This window comes from Sarcophilus harrisii, chromosome 3 (assembly GCF_902635505.1).
Source record: "Sarcophilus harrisii chromosome 3, mSarHar1.11, whole genome shotgun sequence".
Taxonomy (NCBI): domain Eukaryota; kingdom Metazoa; phylum Chordata; class Mammalia; order Dasyuromorphia; family Dasyuridae; genus Sarcophilus; species Sarcophilus harrisii.
Window position 1 is genome coordinate 600,714,645 of NC_045428.1, and position 18,323 is coordinate 600,732,967.

Below are 18,323 nucleotides of genomic sequence, written 5' to 3' on the forward strand. Positions count from 1 at the left end.
AGGCTCTGAGCCCCGGCCGCGGCCGGACCCTGCGGCCCCTTCAGGCCTCGCCCCGCCCCCTCGCCCGCCATTGGGGCCTCGCGGATGGCGCCTCTTGATTGGCTCGTCGCGATCTCCGCTCGCTTCCCGGACCGAGGAAGGCTGCGGGGGCGGGGCGGGAGGCGCCCGGCGCCCTGATTGGTCAGTTTCGGGCTCCCCGCTCGCGGGGCGGGACCGAACGGTGCGGGCGAGTCCGCCGATTGGCCGAGAGGACGTGTCCGTCTCCGGGCCGGGAGCTGGGGCGCACACACCGGAGCCGAGTTGGGCGCAAGGGCGCGTGGGGGACGTGGGGCTCTTAAAGGGGAAGTGTCGACATTTCCTGGCTTGCTGATGTCCCAGACCGCATCCCCCCCTCCCCCTGTTCCACCGAGAGGAGCCGGAGGACCGCCGCAGCCTAGAGCAGCCTCATGATCGCGGGGGGGGGGGGGAGGGCGGGGCTAGCGGCCGTTTCCGCTTCCTGCCCAGCGGAGGAGGAACGGCGGTTGGAACGCGACATGGCAACCACGGTGCGCAAGGACTGCGGGGATGGGGGCGGGGGCGGGGGCCCGGGGCGCCTCATCCTTCCGCGTCCGCGGGCGGGCGTGGGAGGCGGGAGGCTGCGCGGTGGGAAACTGAGGCAGCCGGGGGGGCGCGGGCGTGCAGAGGGGCCCCCCGTGACGTGCCTGCGGCGTGCGGAGCCTCGGGGCCGGGGCCCTGGGGAGCTCCGGGCTCACTCGCCTCTTCCGGGCCGCAGGCAGCGACCACCAAGGTCCCCGAGGTGCGCGACGTGACGCGGATCGAGCGCATCGGTGAGTGGAGGCGCTAGAAAAGCCGGGCCCGGGGCTGGGGAAACCGAGGCAGCCGCTTGGGTGACTTGCCCGGAGGCCCCCCCGCTGAGAAGTCCCTGTGGCTGAATTCGAACCTAGAACCTGGTGCCCCAGTCCCCCGCCCCTCCGCGCCCAGCCTGCCCCACGCCCGGGGCTGGGGAGGAGCTTCGGGCCGCCCTGACCCCGTGACGTCAGCCCCGGGGGGTGACCCTGCGGCGCCACCCATGGCTGGGGGGTCTCCGCTTTCCCCCCCCCGCAGGTGCCCCCCCAATCCGGGCGGGCTTGGACGTGCTGGGCCCAGACGGTGGGGAGGCGGGCCGGCAGGGGGGAGGGGCCGGCAGGGGGGAGGGGCCGGCAGGGGGGGCGCCCGGGCGCCCGGCCACGTCCCTCTTTCTCGCCCAGGTGTCCCAGGGGATGGTGGGGCAGCTGGCCGCCCGGCGCGCGGCGGGCGTGGTGCTGGGAATCCGGGAGGAAAGATGGCGGGCGCAGGCTGATCGGGGGCCAGCGGGCACGGCAAAGGCCACGCCATGGGTGTGGGGCGGGGTCCCTGGGGGGGGCAGGCCCCTGGGAGGGGAGGCCCTGGGGAGGGCGGCCCCTGGGGGGGAGCAGCCCCTGGGGAGTGAACCCCTGGCGGGAGGGGGAGCGGGCCCCCTGGGGGAGGGGGCGAGCCCCGGGGGGGTGAACCCCGTCGGGGGGGCGGCCCCTGGGAGGGGGGGCCCTGGGAGGGGGCCCCTGGGGGCAGTGGTTTCAGGCTTGTCCCCTTCCCTCCCCTGAGGCATGGCCCAGGCCCTGGGACCCTGCCCTACCCTTGCCGGGCGAATCCTCTCTGGAGATGAGCAAGACGGAAGCCCTGACCCAGGCCTTCCGCAGGTCCATCGGGGTTCGGATAAAGTACGTGTGTCTGGCCTAAGGCCTTGTGGGGGCCTGGGGGGGCTCTTGGCGGGGAAAGGGGCCCGTGGCCCTTCTGAGCCTCCCCTTCTCCCTCCTGCCAGGGAGGAGACGGAAATCATTGAAGGGGAGGTGGTGGAGATCCAGATCGACCGGCCCGCTACAGGCACTGTGAGTCTCAGCCGGCAGAAGCCCGGGGTGAGGGGGGTGAGGGGGCGGGGCCCTGGGCGGGGGCTCAAGTCCTGCCGCCGTGGAGCCGGGGGAAGGCCCTGGCAGGTTCCCCCCCCCCCTTTGGGAAGCAGCTCACTGACATGGGGCCAGGTGGAAAGACTGGGGGGAGGCTGGGCTCGTGTCTACTTCCCTCCCCATACCCCAGGGCTCCAAGGTGGGGAAGTTGACCCTGAAGACCACAGAGATGGAGACCATCTATGATCTGGGCACCAAGATGATCGAGTCCCTCACCAAGGAGAAGGTCCAAGCAGGGTGAGCAGAGGGAGGGGAGGGGGTGGAGGGAAGGGGGGAAGAGCAGGGCCCAAGGTCATGGTCCCTCTGTCTCCCCTGTCAGAGACGTCATCACCATCGACAAGGCCACGGGGAAGATATCAAAGCTGGGCGTGCACCCTCTGGGACTACCCATGGGCCCCAGGACCGGCAGCCCTGGGACCTTTGTCCGGGTCCCCACAGGGGCCCCTTTTAACCTCCCAGCCCCAGGGTCAAACAGGAAGTGCTGGCTCTGGCATTCGGAGCTCTTCAGAACCAGCCCTTGTGGGCAGTCGTCCTCGTTCCCAGAGGCCTCCTGGCCGTCCTCCAAACTTGGGTCCTGGGCACAGCTGGAACCCTCCCCTCCCTGCCCTTCCTCCCCAGCTCCTCTTCATCCCCATTGACTTGTATCAGCTCCACGTGACTCATTTGCTCGTCTCTCCCTCAGAGACTGAGCTTTTTTTAGGGCAGGGGCTGTTTTTTGCCTCTTTTGTCTGCCTTGGCCAGTCTCGACACCCAGTAGATGTTTAATGAACGTTTGCTGACTTCTCCTCGTCGTTCCCCTTTGTGTTCTCCCGGGGTGGGCCCACCATCCGCCAACCTAGCTGACCCTCTCACTCCCATCGTTCGGCGCCCCTCATTTCTCTTCCCCCCAGTCCTGGGCGGCCCCCATGCATGAATGGGTTTCACCTGCGTCCTTGAGACCCCCCCAGGAGCTGGTTTGGCCCCATCCAGGGCCCAGGCATTGGCCTCTTGTCCTCCCTCCCCAACAGCCCCTTCCCCTCTGGGTCCCTCTGAAACTTGCCCACCCCTCCCGAACCAAGCCGTTTCCAGGTCCAGACGGGGAGCTTCAGAAGAGGAAGGAGGTTGTGCACACGGTTTCTCTCCACGAGATCGACGTCATCAACTCCCGCACGCAGGGCTTCTTGGCCCTCTTTTCGGGTGGGTACGAGGCCCGGGGTCCCCGCCGCGTGTCCCCCTGGCTGGGCCCTTGTGCTCCCCTGCTTACCCCAGGCCCTTCCAGGTGACACTGGGGAGATCAAGTCGGAGGTGCGGGAGCAGATCAATGCCAAGGTGGCCGAGTGGCGAGAGGAGGGCAAAGCGGAGATCATCCCGGGGGTGAGGCTGCGAGCTGGGGGCGGGGGGATGGGGCAACAGCTGGCCTGCTGACTGCTGCCCCCCCCCCCCCTTCCCCCACCCAGGTGCTCTTCATAGACGAGGTCCACATGCTCGACATCGAGAGCTTCTCCTTCCTCAACCGGGCTCTGGAGAGTGACATGGCCCCCGTGCTCATCATGGCCACCAACAGAGGCATCACTAGGTCAGGGGATGGAGCCTGGGGGTGGGGGAGCCCAGGGGCCGGGGTACGCCCCCCTGGGGAAAAGCTGACCCTGGGGGCCCTTCCAGGATCCGAGGCACCAGCTACCAGAGCCCCCACGGGATCCCCATCGACCTGCTGGACCGGCTGCTCATCGTCTCTACCACTCCTTACAGTGAGAAGGACACGAAGCAGATTCTCCGGATCCGGTGAGGGGGGGCTGGGCCAGACCCAAGAGGAGGAGGCTGCCCCCAGGGGCCAGGCGTGTGGGCCGGCCTTGGCCTTGGCTTGACCCTGGGGCCCATCACCTGGGAGCAGGCCTTGGGTCTGGGGGCTGCCTTTTCTCCTGTCCCCTGCCTGGGGGTTGGGGGCTCCCGGCACAGGATGGGACTTCCCTCTGCCTTAGTCCTAGCTGGCACAGTGGTGTGGTGGGCATGCTCGGCTGGGAAGGGCCGGGCTCCAGTAGCCACTGGGGAAGACGATGGGGTGCGGGCAGGGCCTGGCACGGGGTGTGGGCAGAGCCTGGCACGGAGCCAGGGTCCCTGACCCGGGCTGAGCCCCGCAGGTGTGAGGAGGAAGACGTGGAGATGAGCGAAGACGCTTACACGGTGCTGACGCGGATCGGGCTGGAGACCTCTCTGCGCTACGCCATCCAGCTGATCACGGCTGCCAGCCTGGTGTGCCGCAAGCGCAAGGTGGGCTCCAGTGTCCTGCCGGGCGCCCTGGTGGGGGGGCCAGGCAGCTTGGGGGCCGGGTTCTCAGCTCCCGCCCCCCCCTGTGCTCCTCCCCCCCAGGGCACCGAGGTACAGGTGGATGACATTAAGCGGGTGTACTCTCTCTTCCTGGACGAGTCCCGGTCCACGCAGTACATGAAGGAGTACCAGGACGCTTTTCTCTTCAACGAGCTGAGTGAGTGCCCGCCCCGCGCCCCCTCCCTTCCTCCCTGGGCCAGCCACTGCTCTCCCCAGTGGGTGGGACCCAAGTCCCTGCCAGCCTGGGCTGAGCCCTCTCCCCTCCTCCTCCTTCCCACAGAAGGCGAGACCATGGATACCTCCTGAGGCTCCTCGACAGACGCCCCGATTCCCTCCCGCTTCCCCCCACTTTTCTACCTGAGTTGTGACATTTGGACTTTCTATAAAACCGTTCTGGAAGCTTCCTGCCTCTCGCTTGGTTACTTTGTGGGGGCGTGGGGGGAACGAGGCGGCGCCAGGGATTAGGGGAGAGTCAGAAGGGAGTGCAGGCAGACAAGGACACCAGGGGTGAGATGAAAACCTTTATTGGGGTTGGGGGGTGGGGGGGAAGGGAAGGACCGGAAGGCGCCACCCTCGAGCCCCAGCCCTGGGCCCTAGAGGAGGCGGAGGCTGAGATGGGGCCGGGTGCAAAGGTGGGGTCGGGCCCTTGGGCCCCCACAGTCGGAGTGGCTCAGGCGGCAGGATCCACAGCTGCAGCTCAGGGCCACGGGGAAGGAGAAGATGGGGTCCACGCCGGGGGGGCAGCCAGGCAGGCGGATGGAGGAGAAGCTCAGCTCTCTGTAGGTGCAGACCAGCTGAGGGCCAGGGGGCAGAGCTGCTGGCAGGACCCGCACCTGGGAGAGGAGTGGGGAGGCTGGGTGAGGGGCCGCCTGCGGCTGGGCCCTCCCCTGCCCCCGGCCCTCCCACCCACCTCCCATGCTGGGGCGTGCCGCAAGTGGTGGTGGTGAAGGTGGCACAGGGCGTGCGCCTCAGGCCAGCTGGCAGGGGGTCTGCACAGGGGGCGGAGGGGGCCGGCTCCCGCTCCCTCCAGCAGTAGCAGCAGCAGCAGCAGTGTTAGCTCCTGGGGAGGGGGTGGCAGAGTCCAGCTCAGCCTCTGGAGCGGGGAGCCCCCAAGACCCCCCCACCCCTTGTCTCAAGGGTGCCCCACGGGCTTCCCACCCACTTCCCTCTTGGGCTTCCTGGGTCTGGAGGCCGCCTCCCACCCTGGGCTCCCGGGTCCTGGGCTCTGACCTGATGTCTCTCCATCCTGCGCTGCCCCTGGGCAGCCGGAGCCCTGGCACCTTATAGGCCCCGGGTAGTGGGGGCGGCAAGGCCACGGGCTCTCGCTCCCGCCTGCGTAACCTGGACACTAATCCCCTGGGCAGGTGGAGGTGGGCGCAGCCAAGGTCACTGGAAGGCTGGCACATGGGCCAGGCTTTAGGTAGCTTTAGGGTTCCCAAACATTGGGGGGGGGGCTAGTCCAAGGCCACTGCCACCTCACAGCTGGGAGGCAGGTGGCAGACCTGTGTCTGACCTCAAGGGCTGTGGGGGCCTGGTCCTGGGTGGGCCTTGGCCCGAAGCCTCAGGTGGGATAGGAAGGCACTGGGTCTGCAGCCCAGCAAGCTGCAGAACTCGGCCCAAGGTTACGGGGGAATCTTGGGGCCCCCCATGCATCTTCACCTCGGGCCTGCGCAGGTGGGAGGCCTGCCCCCGCCCCAGCTCCCAGAACCCACCTCTCCTAGCGGCCCCCAGGGCAGGTGGGCCGGCCCAAGCCCTGCCCCAACTGTGGGGGTGGGTTTCTTCGCGCCAGGGCGGGGTGCTCCGGGACCCGAGGGGGTGTGGCCAGCGCCAGGGGCGGGCCCCGAGGGGCCCCGCCCCCGCCCCAACCACACGGTTCAGACAAAGTCGGGCTTGAGGCTGCCGTAACGGGAGCTTTCGGTCCGGTAGAGGGCCTGCAGGCTGGGCAGGGACGGGCATCGCCGGGCATGCACCGGGCCGGAGAGCTCAACCCGGGGCAGCGACTGCTGGAAGGGCCCGTAGGACTCTCGGGTCAGCGACAAGGCCCCGCGATGGGGGACGCGCGGGATGGGCTGGACCGCGCAGGGCTCCGGGGGGAGGGGCCGCTTCGGCCGCAGCATCCCCGACGGAGGCTGGCTGTGGAAGCTCCGGGCCGGGCAGCTCAGCTCCTTCCTGCGCAAGGGCCGGCCTGGGTCAGGACTCCGGAGTCCCGCAGGAGCCGCAGCCGTCCGGGGGAGGGCGGGGGGAGGCGCGCCCCGGGGGGTCTGCCGAGGGACAAGGGGTTCCTGAATCCTCAGGGAACTCTGCTGGGACGGGGGCTCCTGGGAGCTTGAGGAGGGGGCCGCGGCCACTGCTCACCTCGGGTAGTAGCGGCAGTCCCGGGCCGTTGTGGTCAGATAGGGCTGGAAGAAGGACTTTTCGGACAGGGCCGGTCCTTGCTGGAGGGGCTCAGGGCCTGGAGGGAAGGGGAGCGCTCGGGGTGTCCTGGGCACCGTCACCCGGCCGCCGCCCTCCCCCTCCCCCAGCCGGGCCTCACCTGGCTGGCTCGTTCCCAAAACTCTGGCCCTGGAATGGTCTCGGTGCTCAGGTTGGGCCAGCCCGGGTACTTCTCCCGCATCTCGCTTTTCTGGTACGCCATGCTCAGGGGGTAGCGCCGGGGCCGGAGCTGAAGCTGAGCACCCAGGGGAAAGCTGGAGCCGTCGGCCCTCCCCTGGCCGCCCCCCAGTCCCCGAGTCCCCGCCGGCCCCTGGCCCCTTCCCCGAGTCCCCGCCGGCCCCTGGCCCCCTCCCCGAGTCCCCGCCGGCCCCTGGCCCTTTCCCCGCCCCCCCCCCCCCAGTCCCCGCCGGCCTCTGGCCTCGTCCCCGCCGGCTCTCGCCCCCTCCCCGGGCCGCCCTCCTCCGCCGCTCCTGACCTTCTCTGCCAATTCCTTGATCCCCAGCGTCCTTCTGACCCTGGAGGAGAGCGGGTGCTCGGGCTGCGCGTACACCCCGCCGTGAGGCTTGGGGCCGTGCGCCGCCCCTGAGGACGTCTCCCAGCGACTGAAGCCCTCGTCGAGGTCCAAGATAAGGGAGTCACACTTGGCCTCGGGGGGAAGGCTGTCCCGGACCCAGGGCTGGGGCACGAGGAGGGGGGAGGATTTCGGCGGGGTGGAAGACCCCCGCGCCCTCCCCCAGCCGCACTCCCTCCGCAGCCCCGCCCCTCGGGCCTCCAGGTCCTTCTCCTCCCCAGCCCCGCCCCTTGGGGGGAGGGCCCGGGGGGCGGGGCTGCGGAGGGAGTGCGGCTTGGTTAGGGCGCTCACCCCCGGGGGTCTTCCGGCGGCCGCTCACCTGCCCTTTAGGCCGCGGAAAGGGGAGGGGGCTGCTGAGCTGTCCCCTGCCCCAGCGGGCCGGCCTCCGACCTCCAGCTCTCTCCACCGGGCTGTCCAAGAGGCCGCTGTGTGAAGCCCGCGCGAGGCCCGCCATGGCCCGGCCTCCCCCTCTCCTCTGTTGATGCCGTCGCTCAGGAGACAGACAGAACCTGCCGGAGCCTGGACCTGGCCAATGGGGGGGCCTGGGCCGGGGGGGGGGGGGAGGGTGAACGGAAGCGGGAGGGAAGTTCAGAAAGAGTCCAGGTAAAGGATGGGTGGGGGAGGGAGAGCATTAGGGAGCCAAGGAGAGAAAGAGCCACCTGGGGCCTGTACCGAGTGAGAGTGAAAAAGATCTTGGGCGAGGGGAGGGGGGGGGAACGGCAGGAGAGAGCTGCCCGGAGGCAGGGGGGCTAGCCAGGAGACCTGGGGAGAGCCGCGCACCAGCCGTGGGGACACTCGCGAGAGACCCGGAGCAGCCCAGGGGCAGAAAGAAGAGAGGGTGGAAATATGTCTATTCATATATATATATATAAACAGAGAAAAAGATGGGTGTGTCTAGAGAATATTGGAGACGGTCCCCCAAAATACTGGGGAATGTCCCAGAGATGGACTCTGGGAGAGACAAAGTTAAGCGCGGAGCCCTGAGAAATCGGGGACCCAGAGACAGAGCCTGAGCTTCTAGTCACCCTTCTTCAGCTCTGAAGGTTATGGGGATATGACCCACTGGAGAGCTCATGGTCCTAGTGGACCAAAGCAGGCAGCTGGGCACTGCCCCTTAAATTGAAGGATGGAAGCTGTGAGGGCTTTCGGCACCAGTCTTCTCTGATTCCTCCGCCCCATGAACCTCAGGATGTTCCATCCCCGGTCTAGGGTCTGCCCGGATCCCACTGGCCTGGCTCACCCACGGCCAGAGCTGCTCCTCCACTCAGACCCTTACAAACACAGGGGAGTTTCAAGATCGTCCAGTTCACATTCCCTCTGCCCAGCTGCTCAGCTTATGCTTGGACACTTCCACGGACAAGGGGCTCACCCCCTCTCCAAGCATCAGGGTTCCTGCTGGCCGACAGTCATCCCCGCTTCCGCCCTGGTGTGGGAACTGGGCCCCTCTGAGTGCAGCGCCTGGGTCCCCGGTGGGCCGAGGGCCTCCAGCCCCCAGAACTTGACCACAAATGGTGGCCGCGCCCAGGATGCCTCAGTCTAACCGGGCAGCCACGGCCCAGATCCGGCGGGGCGCCCTCGCATAAGTCCCGTTCCCTTCAGGCTTCCCCTATGTTCAGTGTGCCCGGTGGGGCCCGTGAGCTCTCATTTGAAAGGAAAACAAGTTCTGGGCTATGAGTTTGGCGAGCCCCGGGAGGACCGTGGGCAGGAGAGGCTCTGCTTGCGCAGAGGGGGAGGCGTTTGCCCAAGGCCACACAGCGGCCGCTTCGGGATCAGGCGCGCCCCCCCGCTGTGGCCCGGCTGAGCAGGGTGCACACACAGGCCGTGTCGATGCGGATCCACCTCCAGCCCACCCGCCCCTGCCCATCGGCGGTCAGCGCCCGAACGTAGGACTGCTTGGCTTTACATTCGGACACCCAGTGTCTGCGGTCCACCCCCCGGCAGCCGCCCCCGCCTTCAGGGCCCCCCGCCGCTTTGCATCGGGTCTCGAAAAAGTACTGCCGCAGGGGCCCCCCCCCTGCCGCGGGCACCTCCCCCAGGACCTCCACCTCGCGGCCTCGAAGGTCCACGGCCGTGCGACGGTCGGTCACCCAGCCGCTGACGGCGTCGCACACGGCCAGCTCGCCCCGCCGGCCGGCCCCCGCTCCCACGCCGGCCTCCCGCCGGCTCCGGTTGGCGGGGGCTGCCGCCAGGGAGGCTTCCAGGACAAAGAGCAGCGGGGGCCCGGAGGGGGCCCCTCGGGACAGGGCCACCCGTGGGGACAGCAGGTCCCACTCAGGGCCCGGGAACGGGGGCAGCGGCGGGAGCTCCTGGGGGGCCACGCGAAGCAGCCCCCAGAGAAGAGAGAGGGAGAGCCAGCCCTGGGGCGCGCGGGATGGGAGAAGCATCTCTGTGGCCACCTGGGAAAGAGAGGGCGCTGGTCAGAGAGGCAGCCTAGAGCTCCAGGGAGGAGGGGAAGGGCCCCTTGGGAGAGGGTCTCCAGGGAAGAGGGGAAGGGCCCCTTGGGAGAGGGGCTCCAGGGAGGAGGGGAAGGGCCCCTTGGGAGAGGGTCTGCCCCTGTGGGGGCCGCCCGACTCCCCCCTCTGCAAGGGGAAGCCGTTGGGCTCTGAGGGCTGAGCCCCCTTTTTCTCCAGTCAGGAGCACCCTGGGAAAGGGGGAGAAAGACGGGTAGGGGAAGATCCGGGGCTCACCAGCCTTCTCAGGGCCACCTCCTCCTGGACCCTGGGCCGGGGGCTCCGGGGCTCTGAGGGTCCCTCGTCAGGGTCTCCGGGGGCCCCCTCCTCCCGGCCATCCCGGGAGAGGGAGGGGGGCAGGACCACCTGGGAACAAAAAAGGAGGGAAGTTTAAGAGCGAGTCTCCCTCGTGTCCTCCCGGAGGACCCAGGCATCCCCTCCCCCAGACAGGGCCTTCTGCGCAGGCCCCTTCCCAGGTGACGGAACCTGCCCGGGATGGGAAGCAGATGTCGGGGAGGGGCGGCGGCTGATGGATGAGGCTCAAGGGCTGGAAAAGATTATGTCCCGCACGGCCCATCCATCTCCCAGACAGCGGAGGGGGCTGGGGGCCAGGAAGCCTGGGTCCCCAAGGGGCACCGACTGGGGGAAGCGGGACCCCAGGTCCCTGAGGGGGCGGGGCTGGGGAGGGCAAGGAGCTCCGGGTCACTTGGGGGCAGGGACGCCCGGGACCCAAGGGGGCGGGGCTGGGGTCGGACGCCGGACCCCGAGGGGCGGGGGCTGGACTCCTGGGTCCCGGAGGCGGCTCCCAGGAATGTTCCCTGAGAATTGGGACAGGCCGGGACCCGCCCAGGACTTCAGCTGCACATACCTGGAGCTGCCGCCCGGGCGGGGGCGGGCAGGAGGAAGGCGGAGAGAGGGCGCGGGCCACTTCCAGCGCTCCCGGAGGACCCGGGCGTCCGGGCCCGGCCCCCGCCCCCTCTGGGACCCGGGCGGGCCTGACCCAGCTAACGGAAAAGGGGGGACAGAGAAACAAAGCGGATGCTGGTCCCGGCCCCCGCCCGCCCGAGGGCCCCCTGGAACTGCTCCGAGCCCGGGCTGGGCCCCTGCCTCAGTTTCCCCGCGGGGTCCCACCCCCAAGCCCCCGCGGGGTCCGCCCCCTCGGGCCCACGGGCGGCCGCCCTCTGAGCTCCGCCCCCCCCCCCTCCCGACATTCGGCCCGGACCTTACTTGGGACGCCCGCCTGGGCTCGGGGCTCCGCGGCCGCTGCTCCCTGGCGCCGGGCTCCGCGGCGCGGCCCGCTCCCGGGACAGGGGGCGGGCGCTGGGCTGGCCCCGCCCATCGGGGGGAGTGGCCTGCAGTCCCGCCCACCCCGTCCACCGAGGCCGCGGGACTCCGGCCTAAGCGCCTCCTCCCCCGCCCCCCTTCTCGGACCCAGGCGTCCTGGCCCCGGCTTCCTTCTCTCCCCTGCCAGGGAAGTGTCAGTCGGGGCCGCGCGTCCCCCATCCCCACCCCGAGCCTTTCCCGCAGGGAGACACAAACCAGGCGCCCCGCGAAAGATAAGGGCCCAGACGGAGCCAGAAGCGGGGAGACTGGAGCCCCTTTTCCCTGGCCAGGCCCCAGCCCCCGGCCCGGGGGAGAGGGGGAGGGCCAGAGAGCGGGGCTGGGGGGCCGCACGGACCGCAAACAGCACACGGAGCCGCGGGTTCAAGTCAACCGGCATTTATTAGGGGCCAGCGAGGGGAGCCAGGCTGCGGGCGCGCGGGGGCCAGTCCCCGCCCTCGGGGGCGCGCGGTCCGGGGCGGGGGGGGGGGGAGCCGTCTCCCACAGGTGAGAGATGGCGCAGACACCCAGATCCCAGGAGGAGGCATGAGAGACCGCGCCGGGGACTCCTCGCCGCCCTTCCCCCCGGCTATTTTTAGGCGTCAGACATCGGACACCCTGGCCCGGGGGCCATCCCAGCCCTAAATTTAGGACCGGTGCAGGCCGGGTGTCCCCAGGTTGTGGCTCTCTGCCCCCCCAGTCTGGGTCCCCCTTCCTCTTCCCAGCCAAGGCCAGTGCCCGGAAGGGGAGACTAAGGCTGTTTATTTGGAGAACCGGGTTCATCCCAGCCCTGCCCCACCCCCACCAGACCGCTTGCTCCGAGGCAACACCTCCCTGACCCCCACCCCGATCTTAGTCTGACAGTCCTGTCCCCGAACCTGGAGGAGGGAGCCTGGGAAAGAAAGCATCTTTGCTGCATCCCCCTTCTCTGGGTTTCTGTCTGCTTGTGCCTCTCTCACACTCTCTCTCTGTCTCTCTCTCTCTCTCTCTCTCTGTCTCTCTCTCTCTCTCTCTGTCTCTCTCTCTCTCTCTCTGTCTCTCTCTCTCTCCCGGCTCCTTATTGCTCTTTAACACGCTCAGGATCACCTGGGAGTTTCCAACAGCCAGACTGGAAGGCTAGAAAGATCTCTCCCTGTCATACTTTCTCAGGGGCTGAGGAAGGGGCAAGGGGGGGACTAGAACAGGAAGAGACTAAGGTAGACAAAGGGAGGGCCCAGCTTGGGGCCAGACAAGCCAAAAGGCCTAGACCCAGTTGCAACCAGCCCAGCCCCATTCAGAAAAGTCATCCACACACTGACAGACCGCACAGACAGGCAGCACCATACGTGGGACCTTGCACAATGCAGCAGCACAGGAAATACACAATCATCTCCCACCGGCCGTACAACCACAGACAACGGAACAACGGGCCACCCGACCGAAGAACGGAGAGCTCGAGGAGATGGAAGGGGCCGGGACCACTACTGAGGCTCCACCACGGACAGATCCACCTGTGGCAAAGATGGTCCCAGGACCCAGGTCCTCCAGACAGCCAGGCCAAAGGGCTCTTCGTACAAAGGGCTCCTACCAACACAACTTAACCTCTCCACACAACTCACTGAGACCTCCAGAAATTCCACGAAGCCCCCAACCAACGTGATTCAACCCAACTCGGTCCAAGCCAAGTGGAAGTCTCCTGCGTTCTTGTTGTGGACAAGGGCGAGGAACTGGGCTAGTGTGGTTAGGGGGATTGGAACACTGGTGGTCAGTTGTGTGAAAAGAGTGCTGACTAAGGGCTCTGGGTCACCCTGGAAGGTAGGTCTCTGGGAGTGCCTCAGGGATCTCTCTCTTGTTTTGTGTTTTGTTTTGTTTTATAAATGAGAGGATAAATAGAATAGAGGCTGATTAAATTTCCAGATGACACAGAATTAGGTAAGCTAACTCACTGGACAATTGGGAATCCAAATCAATTTCTTTGGGAATCCTGAGACAGCTCTAAGAAGGTGGAACTTAGCAAGAATAAGCTTAAAATTCCACATTTGGGCCAAAAAACTCAGCAAGGTGCGGGACGGAGATCTGGCCACACTGTCATTTTGGGAAAAAAAAGTTTTGTGGGGCTTGGAGAGTCTGCCAATGAAACAGGAGTCAGCAGGGTACCGGGACAGCCCCCAATGTTCAGTAAATTTTGGGCTGGATCAATAAGGGTAAGGTCCAGGACAAGGGTATGGGGGAAGGGGATAGGCTAGCTGACTACCGCACTACTCCCCCCATAGCGGGAGTCTTGTGGTCAGTCCCGATAGGAGAGTATCAAGAGGAGATGCAGGAAGTGAGAGAAGACTGGAGATCATGTCACAGCAAGATGGGTCAGAGGAACCAGGACTGTTTCGCATGGAGAAGAGAAGACTTGGAGCAGACATGAAGTCATCTTGAAAGATTTGAAAAGCTTTTAAATAAGTAGATTTGTATTGTTTGGCCCCCAAAGGCAGAACTGGGAGTGATGGGAAGATTGCCTGAGAGCTACCCAAAAGTGGAATGGGCTCCCTCGTGAGGTAGTGAGTTTCCCACCTCTGAAAGTCTTCAAGCAGAGGCTGGATGAATGTTTTTTGGGTGTGGGATGGTATCGAGATACAATTAGATGAAATGCTTTAGGTCTCCTTAGGTTCTGAAGTTGGACGATAACCCGAGCCAACCCAACATGACTACGAGCCCCTGAGAGACTCATACAGGACAAAAACAAAAGCCAACCAGAGCCTAACAAAATCCAATATAACCACAAGCTCCTGGTCCTCAGAGACTCATGCAATGGGGGGGGGGAGGGGGCACAGGATCTCAGACACACAGGGCACATGAGCAGAAGCGCCACAGAAACCCCTTAACCACGAGCCCCAGACACACACATGATCCAAACGCTTTGCCAACCGTGAATCCCTATCACCTTAATGTTCACTGGATTCAATATAACTCCGCCTGCTTCGCTCACATAGCCCCCCAGATGCTCATATATCCCAACGGGATCCATCCCAAGTCATAGCAATCAAGGTGCCGGAAGTCAGTGAAGCTCATGGAGTTCCCTTGGCACTTCTGGCATCCAGAGGCCACCACGAAGGTCCTGCCAGCCTGGCTGCCACAAGCCCAGGGCAACCTCCAAGCTCCTGCCGGGCTTCCCACGGTCCCCCCCCAACACTATCGTATCTTCCCTTCCTTCCCACCACATGATTTCCCACCCTGGACCGGACCCCTCACACTTCTGTGACCAAGTGCTTCCCACTGCCCCCGACTAGCCCGTTAGCTTTGCCCTCAGGGGTCTCCGGAGGGCAGCAGGGCTGGGTAGCCACATGCCGGTATCTCCCAGTGTCTTCTCCCTCTGTTTCCCGGTGGTAGAAATAGCTGAAGTTGGAGACAATGACGGGCACGGGCAGGGAGATCGTGAGGACGCCGGCAATGGCGCAGAGGGAGCCCACGATCTTGCCACCCATGGTGGTGGGCGCCATGTCCCCGTAACCCACGGTTGTCATGGTCACCACAGCCCACCAGAAGGAGGCAGGGATGCTGGTGAAGCCCGATTCGGGGGGCCCGTCGACCTCAGCAAAGTAAACCGCGCTGGAGAACAGGACGACCCCGATGAAGAGGAAGAAAATGAGCAGGCCCAGCTCCCGCATGGATGCCCGCAGTGTCTGGCCTAGGATCTGCAAGCCCTTGGAGTGGCGGGACAGCTTGAAGATGCGGAACACTCGGACCAGGCGGATGACCCGCAGGATGGCCAGGGACATGGCGGGCTGACCCACACCCCGTTGCCGGGCCAGCTCTGTGCCCAGGGCCACAAAGTAGGGCAGGATGGCCACAAAGTCAATAAGGTTCATGACATTCTTGAAGAAGGCCGTCTTGCTCGGGCTGGCACCCAGACGCACCAAGAACTCGAAGGAGAACCAGCAGATGCACAGGGTTTCCACCAGGAAGAAAGGGTCATCAAATGTGGCCCTCGGTGGTGGAGGAGACACTGGCTGGGATCCATTGGACCGAACTGATGGGAGCTGTAGGAGGGAGGGGGTTAGTCGAGAAGGTGCCGTTCCCCTCCCCCCCAAAAGAGGGGAGTGAACAAGAGTTCTGGGGCCACCTACAGAACTAGTCCAAGGTCAAGTCTCCAGCCTGCGTACAAAGGGTACAGCCCCCAGGTCCCCGGGTTAGTGAAGGCTTGGGGAAAGGATGCCAGCGGTCCGGAGGACTTGGTCTGGACGTCAGATGGGAGAGATCCTGCCCAAATGACCTGAGTCTGCATCGGGAAAAATGCCAAGGGGTTTCAAGGACTTCCCCACAGGAGCAAGGCTCACTGCATTCCCCCACCCCCACCGGGAGCCGGAGGATGGGACTCTGGGTCTCTATGTCTCTGCCTCTTCACTGGCCGGGCCCCTGGCTGAGCAGAGCAGCAGAGATTTCCTCCCTCCCCTTCCTGACCCCATTAAGGCCCATCCTAGCTGTCTGATCTGTCCCAAACTGAGCCCTCCAATGCCTCACCCTCTGGCCCTGGCGCCCTTTGACTTTTTCCAAGTCCCTTCTCCCCCCCCCCCCCCCCCCCCCTCCGGCCTCCCCACCCAGTTTCTCCACTCTGGCCCCCTCTTCCCCACCCTTCTGCCCCCTGCCCCCCCATTTTCCAGCCTGATCTGATCTCTTAGCCTTTGATCCCCTCTGATTCTCTGCTCCACCCCCCTCCTCCTTCTATTCCTCCCTAGTTACCTTTCTCCCCACTTCTGCCTTCTCTCAGTCCTCTCTGCCCTCCCCGCCTTCGCTGGCCCTTGGCCCCCTGGCTTTTCTCAGCCCTCACCCCCTTGACCCCCTCTGACCTCTCCAGTCCCCTGCTAGCTCCCTCTGCCATTTCTCGGTCCGGTTCTCGGCTCCCTCCCCCTTCCTACTCTATTCCCCAGCTCCTTCGGCCCTTCCCGGCCCGGCCCCTCCCGCAGCCCCGGCCCCTCCGATCCCCTCGGCCCCGCCCTCGGACCTTTCCCGCGGCCCCCGGCCCCGACCTCGGGTCCCAGCTCACCGGGACGCCCCCGGGCTGGCTGTCGCGCTCGTCTCGGAAGTCGGGGAGGGTCTCCAGGCAGAACACCACGATGGACACCAGGATGACGAGCACGGAGACCACGGCCACGATGCGGGCGGCGGCCGAGCTCTCGGGGAACTCGAAGAGCAGCCAGAGCTGGCGCGCGAAGGGCCGCCGGGGCAGCAGGCGCTCGGGCTCGGCCGCGAAGCCCTCGTCCTCGCGGAGCTTGGCCAGCGCCTCGGCGCCCAGCTCGTAGAAGGCCACCTCGTCCAGGAAGACGTCCAGGGGGACGTGCGCCGGCCGCCGCAGCCGCCCGCCCGACTGGTAGTAGTGCAGGATGGCGTCGAAGCTGGGCCGGTGGCGGTCCAGGAAGAACTCGCCGCGGGTCGGGTCGTAGAAGGCGCGCCGGCGGCCGGGGTCGCCCAGCAGCGTGTCGGGGTAGCGGCCCAGGGTCCGAGCGCGCGTCTCGAAGCGCAGCCCCGCCACGTTCAGCACCAGCCGCTCGCAGCAGCCGCACGGGTCGGCCTCCATGGCCCCCGAGGGCCGGCCGGCCAGCTGGGGAGCGCGCAGAGGACGGGCACCGACGCCGCAGCCAGCCAGCCCGGTGTCCGATTCCCCGCGCCGGTATAAATAGACACGGCAGGCCCCGCGGCCCGAGGGGTGGGGGCAGCTGGCCGGGGGCTGGGGGCGACCCGGGGCGCCCTCTGCTGGGAGGGGGGGACCGGCCGTCGGCCGAGGGCTCTTCCTCCGCGCCCCCGGCGGGGCCAGTCTCGGCGCGCCCACCTCTGCGCCTCTGTCCGGGGCCCAATGTCGCCCTCCCTTCACGGTCCCCTCGCCGGCTGTCTCTCAGGCCGGCTCTCTGGGGCCGCTGTCACTCCCCGGCACCATCTGTTTCTCGGGCTCTGTGTGTCTCCCAGTGGGTCTGTAAGGCTCGTTTTCTCCGGACCTTGCCGGCGCTCCCCGCTTCTCCGTCCCTTAACGACCGGTGCATCTTGGGTCTTTCTGTCTCTCCCCCATCCCCGCTCTCCTCTGGGAGGGTCTGTCTCTGCCTCCTTTTGAAGCGCCCCCCCCATGTCTGTCTCTGCCTTTTGCAGCCCTCCTCCGCCCCCCCCCCCAATGTCTGTCACTGGCTTTCTGGGTCTCTCATTTTGTCACTAGAAAGGGTCATTTCTCCCTGGGCATGTCCCAAGCTTTTTTTCTGGGTCTGTCAGTGGGTCTTTCCATCGCTGTCCTGGGGATCTGTCACCGTGGTTTGGGCTGTGACCTCTCTGCGCGTGTTCTGGGCTCCATGTCGAAGCAAACCCCCACCTGCTGCGTGGGATTTGAGGACTGTTCTCCTGCGGCACACCTCTGTTAGCCACCTTTCTTCAGTTTAGACCTACTCCTTTCACACTCTTTCAGGCTTCTTATTCCTTAGCATCCCCTTCTTTTTCTCCGCCCGCTCCAGCCCTTATCCCCTTATCCTCTCTGACCTCTTCAGTCCCCTGCTAGCTCCCTCTGCCATTTCTCAGTCCCGTTCTCTGCTCCCTCCCCCATTTCTCAGTCCGGTTCTCTGCTTCTTTCCCCCATTTCTCAGTCCGGTTCTCTGTTCCCTCTGCCATTTCTCAGTCCGGTTCTCTGTTCCCTCTGCCATTTCTCAGTCCGGTTCTCTGCTCCCTCTGCCATTTCTCAGTCCTGTTCTCTGCTTCCTCTGCCATTTCTCAGTCCTGTTCTCTGCTTCCTCCCCCTTCCGAATCCTCTATTCCTCAGCTCCTTTCAGCCCTCTCGGTCTAGGACGATCCAGTCATCCTGGCCATCTCCCACTCTGGTATTATCTAGGTCCATTCCCCTTGCCTGAAGCATGATCCCTTCTACTTTCTGCCTCCTGGCTTCCCAACATCCCTTAAGTCTCAAATAAATACCAACTTGCCTTTCCCTGACCTCCCTATTCTTAGTGCCTTCCTGATGAGACTACTCCCAATTCATCCCATCTCCACCTTGTTTGTACTCAGTTTACAAGCTGCTATTTATTAGAGTGTCAGCACTTGGAGAGCAGAGGTCTGTCTTTCTTTGGCGCTCCAGCACATAGCACAGGTCCCGGCACGTAGTAGGTGCTTAAATGCTAGTGGACTGACTGATATGGGGAAGACACCGAATTCTGAGCCACTCATTTCATTATTGCTGCTGGACACATCTCTCATCTCTCCCCAACCTCCAACACAAACCTCCAGGCCCTTCAAGCCTCTCTTTCTCAGCTCCATCACTCTTGCTCT

At 65.6% G+C, this 18,323-nt stretch overlaps 5 protein-coding genes across 9 annotated transcripts; 1 reads left to right on the forward strand and 4 right to left on the reverse strand.

The window, feature by feature from the left end:
- The first annotated feature begins 1,259 nt into the window (after positions 1-1,259).
- RUVBL2 (RuvB like AAA ATPase 2) lies at positions 1,260-4,687 on the forward strand. Its single transcript, XM_031961737.1, has 12 exons — positions 1,260-1,376; positions 1,621-1,736; positions 1,838-1,904; positions 2,110-2,216; positions 2,299-2,347; positions 2,987-3,155; positions 3,238-3,332; positions 3,416-3,534; positions 3,621-3,740; positions 4,097-4,226; positions 4,326-4,440; positions 4,564-4,687. Exons 1-12 carry the CDS (start codon positions 1,260-1,262, stop codon positions 4,587-4,589), a joined length of 1,230 nt encoding a protein of 409 aa, XP_031817597.1. The 3' UTR covers positions 4,590-4,687.
- Positions 4,688-4,876: 189 nt separating this feature from the next.
- On the reverse strand, positions 4,877-5,689 carry LHB (luteinizing hormone subunit beta). The gene is made up of 3 exons (XM_031961738.1): positions 5,564-5,689; positions 5,194-5,343; positions 4,877-5,116 (listed from the first exon to the last, which is right to left on the reverse strand). Exons 1-3 carry the CDS (start codon positions 5,687-5,689, stop codon positions 4,877-4,879), a joined length of 516 nt encoding a protein of 171 aa, XP_031817598.1.
- On the reverse strand, positions 5,269-9,041 carry LOC116422922. 3 transcript variants are annotated; one of them, XM_031963430.1, is made up of 6 exons: positions 7,607-9,041; positions 7,192-7,231; positions 6,817-6,951; positions 6,639-6,735; positions 5,996-6,452; positions 5,275-5,343 (listed from the first exon to the last, which is right to left on the reverse strand). In XM_031963430.1, the coding sequence occupies exons 1-5, from the start codon at positions 7,739-7,741 to the stop codon at positions 6,158-6,160; spliced, it is 702 nt and encodes a 233-aa protein (XP_031819290.1). In that variant the 5' UTR covers positions 7,742-9,041; the 3' UTR covers positions 5,275-5,343; positions 5,996-6,157. The 3 variants fall into 3 exon arrangements, with proteins under 3 accessions (XP_031819292.1, XP_031819290.1, XP_031819291.1); XM_031963432.1 differs by lacking the exon at positions 5,996-6,452 and having other exon boundaries at positions 5,269-5,343; positions 7,192-7,392; positions 7,607-9,034; XM_031963431.1 differs by lacking the exon at positions 5,275-5,343 and having other exon boundaries at positions 6,336-6,452; positions 7,192-7,392; positions 7,607-9,034.
- On the reverse strand, positions 9,042-11,457 carry NTF4 (neurotrophin 4). The gene is made up of 5 exons (XM_031961739.1): positions 11,416-11,457; positions 10,965-11,089; positions 10,606-10,741; positions 9,975-10,103; positions 9,042-9,683 (listed from the first exon to the last, which is right to left on the reverse strand). Exons 1-5 carry the CDS (start codon positions 11,455-11,457, stop codon positions 9,057-9,059), a joined length of 1,059 nt encoding a protein of 352 aa, XP_031817599.1. The 3' UTR covers positions 9,042-9,056.
- Positions 11,458-12,054: 597 nt separating this feature from the next.
- On the reverse strand, positions 12,055-17,121 carry KCNA7 (potassium voltage-gated channel subfamily A member 7). Of its 3 annotated transcripts, XM_012547129.2 has the most exons (3): positions 16,078-17,121; positions 15,244-15,258; positions 12,055-15,067 (listed from the first exon to the last, which is right to left on the reverse strand). In XM_012547129.2, the coding sequence occupies exons 1-3, from the start codon at positions 16,600-16,602 to the stop codon at positions 14,276-14,278; spliced, it is 1,332 nt and encodes a 443-aa protein (XP_012402583.2). In that variant the 5' UTR covers positions 16,603-17,121; the 3' UTR covers positions 12,055-14,275. The 3 variants fall into 3 exon arrangements, with proteins under 3 accessions (XP_012402583.2, XP_031819293.1, XP_031819294.1); XM_031963433.1 differs by lacking the exon at positions 15,244-15,258 and having other exon boundaries at positions 12,055-15,107; positions 16,088-17,121; XM_031963434.1 differs by lacking the exon at positions 15,244-15,258 and having other exon boundaries at positions 12,055-15,140; positions 16,088-17,121.
- Between the last annotated feature and the right edge of the window lie 1,202 nt (positions 17,122-18,323).